Here is a 12,471-nt window from a genome sequence, read left to right as displayed (position 1 = left end):
CTCTCTGTCCAGCTCAAATTCAGCACAAGCTTTTCTTTTTCCCCCCAAGTTTTTGTCCAGAGTTCACCGGGCTTCCAGTGAATATGGCACATAAATGAACTACTTCCTATACCTAGTTCTCTGTGAAGTGTTTTTGTCTATTTTTGTACAGCTGATTTTTCCAGAAGCAGATAAATAAGGAACATGGGGGGACAAGTCACTAAAATCTATCCTAATCTGCTGGAAAACAAATCTGTTGTGAATCTTATTCTATACTTTGAGGGTTTCAAGCATAATTACTTGAGGTAAATTTCTGGGTAAATGTTATTTTGCCTGTTACTTTCCAAATCTGGCCATAGCAGTGGCAATCCAGCATTCCTTTGACTATTCCGAGAGGCCGGGTCCCCTCCCGCTCAAGGTGCTCAAGAATTTCAGGTAACGAGTTGTGCCCAGGGATTTTAAATGCACAGAGAGCACGGGAAGGGCTTCCTATATCCTGGTCAGACTTGTAACGAGATTTCTGCTCTCTCTGTCTGCAAGGGTTCTCTGCACTGCAAGAAGAAGTGCACAGCTCGAGGCACAAGCAAGAACAGCAGAGAGTATCTAAGGACAGCGAGCCAACCGAACAGCCCCCTCTGGTCTCCGAGGAAGACGTGTCTGTCACTTATTCCCCGTTCCAGGACAGTACTCCCAGGAGCGAGGCAGAAGTGTCCATGGCTGAGCTTCTGAGGCAAGCACACAAGGAACAAGTAGAAGCTGAATTCTCAGGGAAACCCCAAGACGTGCCAGGGAAACCATCTGCTTCACAGCAGGAATATTTGTAAGTGTCAAAAGACCAGGATGAAACCATAGGGAACATCTCTGTGTAATAAGAGGATTTTACAGCGTCCTTTGAAACTTAGGAACACGCTAGAATTTTCCTCCAATTGCAGTTTCCACTTCTTAATCCACATGGGGGAAGCCTTAAGAGAGAAAGTCAGTTTGTTCCTGTGAACACAAAGCAGTAATTGTGTCTAGGAAAGTACCTAGGAAAGAAAAGAGGGTTAATAGAGAAGTGAAGGGGGTTTTCTGTATATTTTTCGTGTTTTGGATGATAAGTGATGGCATCTTCATGAAAGTAATCCTAAAGGACCCTTTCTTCAACTTCAGGATGGCTTTTTCAATGGAGGCAAAATTTTTTCAATGTATTCATTACTTACAGAACTCACAACTATTCTATTAAGAACTGGGGTTTTAAAAGCGCCTTTCAGACGGCCAAGGGAGCAGAAGCAGGGTTTTACAGAGACGAGACACGAGGACTTGCGCTTACGGAATAACACACGACAGAGCACACGTTTAGAAGGCCTGTGCAGCAAAAACTTGAATTCTGAGGTGGGGGCTGTCAGTGAGGTTGGTGTCATTTGAAAAGGAATTTGAAATAGATCGTGTCTATTTCTCCCCACCTTCCCTGATTATGTGCCCTTGCTGAGAGCTCTCTGCAGGGTAGATTCAGGTATTAATAAGCCAGCAAGATACCAAGAATCCCTATCCAAAGAAGTGATTTTCCTGGAGGTGATTGGCTTTGATGCGGAGATGCAGCTCCCAGCAGTCAAAGGGCAGCTGAGTCCAGCAAACGGACTTTGGGGCATTCTTTTGCTCAGGATATGCCAGGAGAGAGTGTGGGAGACACAAAATACCATTGAAGAAAGCTGCTGTTGCAGTGTCAGCCAAAACTACCAATGCACCCTAAGGCTGTGCATCAGGAAAGGAATGTCTGTGAGGAACAGAGAATCCTTGTGAGACAGTGCTGCCGACACTGCACGAGAGTAGCGACGACAGCGGAATATCGCTGCACCGCAGGTCGAGTTTGAAGGGGAAATTGGGCTAGATTTGAATAGCTCGTAAGGAACATGCTCCAAGAGGTGGTATACAACAATACTGAATGGATGGACATATGCTTGAATTAGATGTATTTCCTTCATATTTGTGTTACATAGCAACATACGTAATAAGAGGTTAAACTAACTTGGGGCAGTGATTAATCATAGCGGGGTTCAACCATGAAAGTAACATTACAAACAAAACCTGAACCTCTTCTAAATTTCTGTTTGCTAAAGCTCCAGAATGCTACATAAAAGTTGGTTTCTCCACTTTGCAGCTGCACAGCTTGTGCTCAGTGTTTTAGCTGCCTCACATCCTCCTACAGCGATCCGGGCTCTTCCCCTAAAGAAATAAATGGCAATCTGTAGAGACGTGAGGGCGCAAGTGACAGCAAAGCTCTCTCCGAGTTTTGCAGAATTGCAAAAATTGCAGGGTTTGGATATCCGTTTGGAGATGCGCTCGGGAAGACGCGTGGGGTTCCCAGCCAGACTACTCTGCAGTTCCTGTCAAGAAGTATCAGTTATTTCTAGACTTTGCCAGACAACATAATAATATGGGTTATGTGGGAATACGAGTCAGTGCCTAATATCCCATTGATGGAAACTGGGAAGCACTGCACGGTAGTAACTCGCTTGAACCTGTAATTCACAGCGTCACGAGTCCAGGAACGGAGCAGTCCGTGGGAGCTGGAAAAGCAGCGAGCGGAAAATCCGCACCCTCGAGCACGGCAAAGGGAGAGGTGCAGGGAGCACCCCTGCAGCCTCTGTCCTCTGCCCAGAGAGGGGACTCCCCCATCATCCAAGAGCCCGAGGACCCCCACCTCCACCGGGAGCAGCTCTCTCCAAGGAGATCTAGTCTTGTGATAGTGGAGTCAACTGAGGAGCAGGTGGAGAATTCTGGAAGGGGCTGCGAGGAGGAATCCTTAGAAAAGGTAAATGACAACTTTGCCTCAAAGTAATTGACACAAAACCCCGAGTTTTACGTCTCACTCATTCCTTAAGATGAGAATATTTGTAATTCATTTGCATCTGGCACTGAGTTGTTTCTCCTTCCCTCTGTGGTTAGAAGGGTCGGGTAAAGGCTTTTCTCTTGAGGTTTTCCAAGTTGACGCAAGCCCCAGATCCCAAAGTCTAGACTGGTAGTTCTGGTTCTGCCCTACCCTTCTGTGTCCTCTGGCCTGTGGCAGTTACATCTGTGCCTGAGAGAGACAGAGAGCGTCAGTAACGGGGGCAGAAACAAACCGTGTACAAGCAAAAGCTGAAACAGATGTAACGTGGGCAAAGTAAGAACATAAAAGCTCATAAAGCAAGGCAAGGCTGGCCCAGAGCAGCACGAGAAGCGGCATAAAAGGCCTGTAAAGTCCCTGAGATGGAAAAGAGGCAGCAGTTGTGCATTGCAGCCTACTAAGGGTGTAGTGGAAGAACGGTGTTTATGTAGCACGCAGGCAGTAAAGAGATACAGAGACAGGAGAGGGAGAACATCAAAACCGCACGAGGCAGGTCTTGGGTTGTGTGAGACAAAGGGACTTCACTGCAGTGGTCAGAGAGGGGAAGGCATCAAGCAGCAAGGAAAGAGAGCAACCAGATGGCTTTTACTGGAGAATTAAAATCTCTTGGCAGATAAAGGTTTAAGAATAAGCAACTTGCTTTGCCCGTTCTAAGTGGGAGAAAAGGAGAAGGCACCGTTGGGCAGGAAATTAGTTTTGTAAGTCTAGTTAGAGCAGAGGTGGTCCAGTTCTACTGAAGCAGAAATTATTTCACCGTCACATTCATTAGAAACAAGCCCTTCAGTCTTTGCTACTGTGGGGTCAAAGGTATCCCCTCTGGAATAAAGGGTTTTAGAGCTCTGCCTCTGGGATCTCAGGAAAAGGTGGAATTTAAAGTGTGTCAGATGACTGAAAGAGGATCTCCAGCAGGGCCCAGCACAAGGGCTGCTGGAGGACAGGCTGCAGTTGAAATAATGCCCTGCTTTTTTCCTCCAGTTCTTTTACTAAAGTGAAACAACAACAACTGGTACCACCAAAAAGGAACCCCCCCCCCGCCCTTATTTATTTTCCCCTTTACGTTTTTTATAGCACAGCCATTTCCCACCTCGTTCTTTTCAGCCTCTCTTTGCCTTCTGACGCAATTTTTAAATTTTTAACTCTTCCCTATGCAGGAGAGACAACTCCAACACTGGTTGCTAATTTCTCCTGATCTTTCTAGTCCTGAGGCTACTGCTACACTGTCCTCTAGTTAAACTGCTCAGTCCTACTCTCTGTCCACTGTGCTCTGTACTGCCCCCTGGGGAGGATTAAAAGGCTTTCCTATATTTTCCTGTGTCATTAACACAGAAAGTGTCTGCAAAATGTAGGAATTGCAGAGCTGGTGTAGGAAGACAGAAGCTGTAGGTACTGCTAGTGCCACGTACAGAGCCCTGCTTCCATGCTTCCCCTAGGAGTTAGCAGAGGAGTTAGGCGGGCTGGAGCTCAGCTCGGACGATGACGAGATGGTCACTACCAGGGTCATTCGGCGCCGGGTGATTATTCAGGTACTGAGTGTTGAACGACTGCACGAGCCTGCGCTGCCTCAGGCCCTGAGCTGGTGTTGCACCTCAAGCCGGGATGCTCCCAAATAATGCATCTCCACCGGATAAGCCTCTCCAATACCGCAGGATTACAGTAACACTGCTAACCCAACTCTAAATTCCACTAGACGCCTCGGTAGGAGGAAGATGGAGGCTTGTCAGCCCCGTATACAACAAGGCCAACTAACCTATCTTTGCCTGCGTGCCGTGGCATCACTTTTCTTTGCATGCCTCGCTAAGGATTTATTTGCAGAACAGGTTTTTTCCTAACATTGCTGATTTTTTTCCATTCTGCAACCAATTAACTGATTTTAAACTTGCTTATTTCGAGACCCACATGAAGGCCTTGCTTCACACAACTTTGTTCTTTGTTGTACAGGCTGATAGTATGCCTGAAATGCCACCAGAAACAGTCACAGAAGAGCAGTACACAGATGAACACGGCCACACAGTGGTAAAGAAGGTATTGTCAGTTCTGCCCCTTGGTACCTTCTTCCTCTCCTGTAAAAGGAAGGAGAAATCATCCACAGAAATGCCAAACTTTCTGCTATGAAGGGGCGTGATTTGAAGAGTAAAGAGTGGAAGGAACGAGAATTTCTGCTCATGAGAGACACCAAAGTTGGAAGAATTACTTAGATTCTTAAAATCATTCTGTGTTACGGTATATAACCTAACAGGACGTATTTTGTTAACTTTGATTTAAAGCCAATGAAACTTCTGCATAGATCCACATTTTTTAGAAGAAAGTTGTTTATTTCCTTTAAAAAGCCCCAGCAAAAAAACTCACTCTGCCCCAATCTGATCTGGGATCTTTCTTGGCTTGTCCTAATGAAAGCAATGGAAGACTGGGTCTGTAAGAGTCAGATAAACCCAGACTCTCGATCTTCAAAACCAGGTCATGCTTAGAAAAGCAAATTCTGCACAGCACAGAAGTGAAAGGGGAACTTCAGTGCTCCTTTATCTGACAGCTTGGTGCTCAGTGATTTGGTCTAGGATATGGCTGAGCTGGGCTTGTGGCAAACTCCATCTTCTGTCTTTCGAGCAGTCGTCACAGCCCCTCGGCCGGATGGGTTGTCTCTGGAACCTGTTGGAGTTCCTGTTACACAGCCAAAGATTCCTTGGTCGTGTTGCACAGGAGCGAGCGCGACTGCTCGCGCGGATAGGTCTGTGCCTCGAACCACTCTGCGCACGGCTTCGGGTCATCCACAGACAGATGCACACCCATCCTCCTGAGAAATTTCACATCTTGAACCCTGTAATTCTCTTCTTGCTTTGGCCTGCCAGTGCCTCGAGAGCTTCAGCACCAGAGGAGTCTCTTGAGTAGGTGTGGAAGAATAAAACACCCAACCATCTACGCAGGTTCTTCCACGTAGGAAAAACACCCTTTGAGTAGAAAATACTAGATAGAGAACAAGGAGGAATATTTTACTGCTAATTCTTTGGGGACTAAACTCCATTCCTTCAGGTGACTCGGAAGATCATCCGGCGATTTGTTGCTCCAGATGGCACGGAAAAAGAGGAAGTGGTAATGCAGGGAACACCTCAAGCCCCCGTCACTGTGGAAGAGGGAGATGGTTATTCCAAAGTGGTGAAGCGGGTTGTGCTGAAGAGTGACAGTGAGCACTCAGAGGTAGGGTGTGCTTTGCCTGCTGTGGCACAAAGCAGCAGCACCCCAACAGGGCTCTTAGTCACTGCAGCTTGGTGTGCTTATTTTGCCACTCAGTCCTAGAACCCCACAGTTACAGCACGTTGACCTTACTGGCCTCTTCTTGCTTTGAAGAGGCTAAAACCACGTATGATTTAGACAAGAAGTGGTTTAGAGCCAGGTAATAAAAACAGAAGCAACCTGAGAAGGTAAGTGCTTTCCTGCCATGCTTCACCATGTGGCCCTACAGACATTTGGATCGGCGTACCTAAGTTGTGACAGAGGGCCAGAAGCTGGCAATAGGATGTGCTTCCAGCAGTCCTGGGCCAAGGGCAAGGTGTAGCAAGCGGTTATCGGAATTGTGAAAAACCTCACTGAAACTTCTTGCCAGCATTTCTCATCAGAATTAATTCTTTAGGAGTAAAGTAACAAGAAAGAAGAGTCTTTTCTTTCTTCTTTTCTTTTTCCTTGTTTTTCCTTCCTTTTTTCTTTTTTCTCCCCCTTTCTTTTTTCTTTTTTACCGTATGGAGCCCACAGACAGGAAAGTCATTTTACCAGTGCACATCACAAAGTGTGGAGTTCATCTCCAGCTTACTTGTGCTTTCTGACCTTGCAGGTGACCCTGTCTGAACCTGCCGTTCTGTCTAGTGCCTCCAAATTCCAGTCCGAACCAGTGGAGGGCCGGAAAGTCAGCAAAGTCATAAAGACCACTGTAGTGCATGGAGAGAGGACGGAGAAACACCTGGGGGATGCCAGCCTGGCTTCTGATCTTCCATCAGCCAAAGAGGACTTCGAAGAGGTACAGATAATTTTTGTATGTCAGCATTACAGCAAGCATCACCACAGCCCCAGGGAAAAACTCTGTTCTCCTGAAAGGTTTTGGTGGTGGTGCCCCAGCCTCAACCGGCGAGTCCACGTTCCAAAAAGATGCGCATACAAAGAATGCGTAGGGAAAGCTGACGTGGCAGAATTAGCTAAGAAACTTGTTAAGACCAAAGAAAAACATCATGGAGGCTTTGTGTGGAGTTCTTCGAAGTCTCGGGTGTGAGCGCAGTTAAAGTTCATTCACGTGTTACCACTCGGGGAGCTCATTTTAGAAGTGGCTACAGTTAAGCCCCCACCCTGGGTAAAGGGATGTGTTTCTCCTCGAAAGGACAAAACAGCAACGAAGCTGATGAGCACTTCTGTGGTGTTCTGCTCTTTCTGATCACTTGAGACATTTTAGTAAGAGAAAAGTGATCTTGGATGAAAACAGTTTTTTATTTTCTACAAGTAAGTGGCAGCACTTCATTCTGAATCCAGCCTATGGTCCCCTTGAATAGCATGTCTTAGAGGCTAAAGTAACTACCTACCAAGTAGATAAGCAGATAAAAGCTGTGTGGCAGCAGGTGACACGTGTATGCAGTTTGGGTTTCGTAACCAGGAACCCAGACCAGCAGCCTGGTCCCGCTTTTTGCACAGAGGCCAAACAAGGGGCAAAACCTGTCTGGTAGAGGTGTTCAGAGAGAGAGCCTGGGAAGGAACACGTAGTTAGTTCCTAGCTCCCACCTCAGCACATCGGGAAGCCCGGATGGCCGGGAGGAGGAGCTCGTACTGCGAGGTGCTTTGGTGCAATTATTACTGCAGTCAAACTGCCGCACACGAGGAGCTGTATCTGACGTGTGCGCAGCAGGGAGGCAGCTGCTGCTTTTAGGTACCTGTTCAGCATTTCCTCAGCATTGGTCTGTGGGAGTACAAAGGACTAAGGCAGGAAGAGCTCCACGTGTTTGGGGTGTGTTGTAATTTGAAGTTTATGTTTGCATTGGAGGCTTTGAGCTACATAGGTCACCACATGACAGTCCAAGTCCCTGCTTTGGTAGAGAAAGAAGTCAAGAAAGAAGATGGATCAGTAATTAAAAGGTTTGGCTTGGCAAGTTGATGAAGTGTGACTGCAAATGAATTAACACACTCACATGAGTGCATTGCAGTGCGTGCCTGCAGTGAATGCAAAGCTTTAGTTGCAGTGGTACTAAAGCAACTCCTAACCTGATGGAAGTGATGGCTTAAAGAACCTGGAAATAAAACAACACTTTCTAGACAATATCGGTACAGCAGGTAATACGAAGGCTGGTCTCTCTTGGAGGCCTCCAGGGGCAGATATGTAAAAATGCCCACCCCCAGATGGGGTGAATACAGTTTTGTTAGTGTAGCAAATGATCATCATTCTGATGGAATGGAGAATTGAGGGAGGGAGGGAGAATGAATAGTGAATGGATGATGGAGAATGCATGAAGGGATGGAGAATGGATAGAGATTCTTCTCCTTCTTCTTTCTCCTTCTCCTCCATTCATCCATCCAGTCTCCATCATCCATCCAGTCTCCAGCCATCCTCCATCCATCCATTCTGATGCCTTTTTCTCTGCAGAAGTAAGAGCAAGACACAGGGTGATAAAAAGGGGTCCCTTTATATAAGGTGCACCCTTAGGTGCACAGTTTCTCAGGCGGGAAGTGACGAAGATGCATGCCCCAAGCAACTCATGTACAATTTGTATTGATTCTGCAAATTGGCATATCTGATAAGAGCTGCCCCCAGTTAAAAGCATGCCCAGTGAAGTAATGCCCCCAGCTCTAGTACTTCTATTTCTAAATCCACCCCACCTGGGATGAAGACTGGACCCTGTTTATGAAAACGTGTCGTACAGAGCTAGTTTCAACCTTGGTTTCTAAAGAGAACCAAGACAGCATAGGGGTCTTGGAATTGGTTTTGTCTTTCTGCCTAGGAAAACCCTGAAGCTAAGCTAAGTTACAGTAATAGGCTACAAAGCTACAAATATGTGTGTGTCAAGAATACAGAGAATGTGTAGAAGAAAAAAGGTAAAAATCGAGACGGCATCAATTCGTTCATCATCCCTTCGTCCATCCTCCATTCATTCATCACCCATCACGCATTCTCCATTGATTCATTCTTCATTTTCTTTCTTCCTTCTTTTCTCCTGTCCACCGAGCTCTCCACACCCAGCGCTATGAAGGCCACGGCCGGGGCTCACTGCAGTACAGACACAGGGTTTGAGTTATGCTGAGGACACGTTCCCCAGGGTGCGCATGGCATCAGCTGAGGCAGTCCTCGATAGGAGTTGGCACTATTGCATCATACTTAGACATTGCCATGCCTTCTCTCTAGCACGTGCAACTCTGCCTTGGAAAAGCCTGAAAACCACAATATTCTCAGACCTTCAGAACTGTGGCCTTTCTAAGTCAGGTCTCTCCCTTTTTTCTGTTTCCAGGACAATACTAAGTAAAGCCAGCACACAGAAGAGGACCGTGATGAAGGACCGCTATGGAAAACACGTTCACATAGAAGAGCTGGAAGACACCCCAGAAGCGCTCCCCAGGGATGACCTCCAGCATGACCTCCAGCAGCTTCTTAGGCACTTCTGCCAAGAGGACTGGACGCAGGAGGCCAAGTGAGAAGCTGCCGCCCCGCACAGCACCGCGCGACCCCTCCTGTACGCAGCCGTCACCATCCCTGGGTAGCGGAGTCATCACCGATGCCAGCCACTGCCGCTTCTACCTGTGCGGCCGCAGTGAATTCATTTCTCCCCATCCCAAATTTCATTTTGTGCTGGTATGATTTTTCACCCTGTAAGCTAATTTGTGACCAAAGATAGCATCCTTCAGGCAGGATGATTTATCCGCCTCGCCGGCACCCTTGCCAGCGTCACCGCTTGTCCCTGTCCCTTCGCTCTGGCGCTCGCTTCCTGACACGGCCCTTGCCAAGCAGACTTCATCTCCAGGCCTCTTCCACTGACTGTGTACGCGCACCGTACAAAGGAGTTGACGTGTAAACTGTAAATAGCAGAGTACTTAAACGCACGAGACCGCAGAACACTCTCTGCCCGTTGGCGTCGTGGGTTACGAGGTGTAGTGACCCTGTGGAACGGCACCGGCTCACGGAACGGCACCGCCCGGACTGCAGACGCTGACTAAGCCAGGAGGAAGCGCTGCAGAGCCACCACGTACTAAGACTGACTGTTTAGAGAGCTGGTCTAGGCAAAGGCTGCGAGAGTCAGGCAACAGACAGCTGTTCACGTGAATCACAGCTGACTGTGGCCATCAATAGTGCAGACACCTTTAGCCAGCCGTTTCCAGACAAACATTTCCAAAAGAACAAGAAAGACAAATTACCCCACTAGGTAGCCAAGTTGCTAGCAGCTCTAGCTACGGCACGTTCGCGTACGGTATTAAAGCCTATAGATCCGGACCTGTGGCGGGGTGTATTAAACAATTCTAACTCCGGTAGTTTCCCGTTTCCATCACCGCTTAGCCGACCTCACCGACTGACTGGGGGTGCTTCCTGCTGTCCACTGCACTGTAGATAACTACGGGACAAAGACTTACCCACTATAAAAGGAGAATAATTAATTCACCGTGTTTTATCAAGATTGCCTCTTAGCCGATAAGACGCATGCGGCATTTGAAGGTCAAAACCAAACCCTCCTAGAACCATGTCAGCTTCTTGGCCCTCTTAGCACTGAGCGAGCAGTTTTTATCTTCTGATCAAGTGTTTTTAAAGAACAAGTGCTCACAATCCTTGGCAGCCGGTTTCTGTTCATATTTTGTTATGTAACTATATATAATATATATATATTTCTAAACCGACCCTCTGAAAACCACGATAGCATGTCTGCACTTTTATTTTCCAAAAGGGGAACATAGGATCTGACGTTTTGGGTGTTCTATACCTTAATATTTAACGGAGGGAGCTCTGTAGGGTTTTAGCATAACATGCACACACACAAACACACCAACTTAATGTTTTTAAACAGCTATTTAATTTTTTTAGTAGTAGACTCAACACCAGAGTAAAACCAACCCTCTCCTCTAGGAGCAATCCTTTGTCCCAACTTATCTGGCCTTCCACAACTATAGGGTTCTTTGGTTTTGTTTTTTTTAGCGACTCACTCAGTGCTCAGAACAAGGGCACTTCCTCATTAAGGTAATGATGCCAAAGCATGGAAACACCTCTGGAGTTCTGGCTTCCTGTGGGCAGAACCACCTGAGGTGCCGTGCTGACACTTTTTGGGCAGGCGAGAAAGGAAACGAAAAGAAAAAAGTGTTTTGGCAGCCAAACCAAATGAGACCCGCGATGAAACATCTCACAGCGCATTGTGGCTTCCTGGCTGGCTGAGACAGCGCAGGAGGGTCTTCAAGGATGGGGCTCTCAAGAAATGCATTTCTGTTGTGTTATTTGCGGTGCAGATGATGTTCTGTGTAACAGCATAATGGTTATTCACCTCTTATTTTGATTTTTTGCTGTGTTATCAGAGAACTTGAATACTGTGAGAAGAAGTGAATTTTAAGTTGACGAATCAGCATCTTGTTCCCATGGTGATAACACTAATTGAATATATCTATGAGGGCATGTATTAGTTAAAAATTAAAAAGATACAACACTAACAATACATAGCTGCAATGTGTACAATGGCTGATTTAACGAAATAAAAATGTACAAGTGTTAAATGTAGCAACGGTGGCTCGCTCGCTTTTACTGCCGGCGCAGCAGGAAGGGGACAGTGCCCGCACAGGGACCTCAGCTGTGCTGTCAGAGTTATTACATTACTCTTGCTTTACACCTTGCGACACAAAAGGCTTTGTTTTTTTGTTTCTGTATACAAATTATATGAACCAGCACCATCTTCTAAGCTTTTTTCTTAGTCTGACCATAACACAGCTCAAAAAAGGGTGTTATTAGCAGAGCCTGTTACCTCCTGCCTCTCTTCCCCGCAACCCCTGGAAGATGCCGGTGTGGCTCTGTGACCAGCAGAGAGCAGTTTAGTAAATTCTGCCACCTGTGACAGCCCTGGTAGTAGGTACCACCAAAGGGTGGTCACTGTCCCCTTCCATTGATGACTTAATATTTTTACTTAACATTCCATAAAACTGGACTACAAGTGATGGAGCATCCTGTGGGCGCTTCCTAGAACACGTGGATTCACAACGTGGAATTAAGCGAGCCAGAAAACACAGACAGACTCGATTCTCAGCTGACAGCTCAGGCCATGCATAGATAACCAGTGCATTTTGTAGCTACAAGCTCTCTACTCCACACACTACAGCCTATAACTACAGGCCTTTGACAGTGTGCAACTTCCAAATCCGGTGCCTTTCCCTAAGGAAATGAACCCAAATGGCTTCACCTTCACCTTAAAACATTCAACATCGCCCAGGTCTGAACTCTGCAGTTGCTGCAAGCACTTGGCACAGGAAGCAGCGTTTGAGAACAGCCCGAAGCTACAGCAGTTGTCAGGTCTCAAAGCACGTGGGGTAAAGAGGTTGCTGGCTGCCACTCTCGTCAGTGCAGCAGCAATGCCAGAAAGAGCAGCTGGATCCTCAGCCTTTGCCGGATTTTTCAGTCCCCTATGCAGAGCTGGCTTGTCTTGCCA

The 12,471-nt window shown here is 46.9% G+C and overlaps 1 protein-coding gene across 50 annotated transcripts in view; it reads left to right on the top strand.

Moving 5' to 3' along the window:
* The window catches only part of LOC125326132 (ankyrin-2-like), a 277,846-nt gene extending 266,294 nt beyond the window's left edge, over positions 1–11,552 (top strand). For 30 of the 50 annotated variants that reach the window (XM_048304010.1, XM_048304015.1, XM_048304014.1 and 27 more), the window contains 7 exons: positions 520–799; positions 2,491–2,770; positions 4,276–4,368; positions 4,784–4,867; positions 5,870–6,034; positions 6,666–6,848; positions 9,313–11,552. In XM_048304010.1, coding sequence (XP_048159967.1) covers positions 520–799; positions 2,491–2,770; positions 4,276–4,368; positions 4,784–4,867; positions 5,870–6,034; positions 6,666–6,848; positions 9,313–9,327 — 1,100 coding nt within the window. In that variant the 3' untranslated portion in view covers positions 9,328–11,552. The remainder of the gene's footprint in view (positions 1–519; positions 800–2,490; positions 2,771–4,275; positions 4,369–4,783; positions 4,868–5,869; positions 6,035–6,665; positions 6,849–9,312) is intronic. The other 20 variants (XM_048304053.1, XM_048304052.1, XM_048304051.1 and 17 more) reach the window with 3 other exon arrangements.
* The last annotated feature ends 919 nt before the right edge of the window (positions 11,553–12,471 follow it).

This window comes from Corvus hawaiiensis, chromosome 5 (genome assembly GCF_020740725.1).
Source record: "Corvus hawaiiensis isolate bCorHaw1 chromosome 5, bCorHaw1.pri.cur, whole genome shotgun sequence".
NCBI lineage: Eukaryota > Metazoa > Chordata > Aves > Passeriformes > Corvidae > Corvus > Corvus hawaiiensis.
Note: the sequence above shows the minus strand (reverse complement) of the source record. Positions and strands in the feature narration are given on the sequence as shown.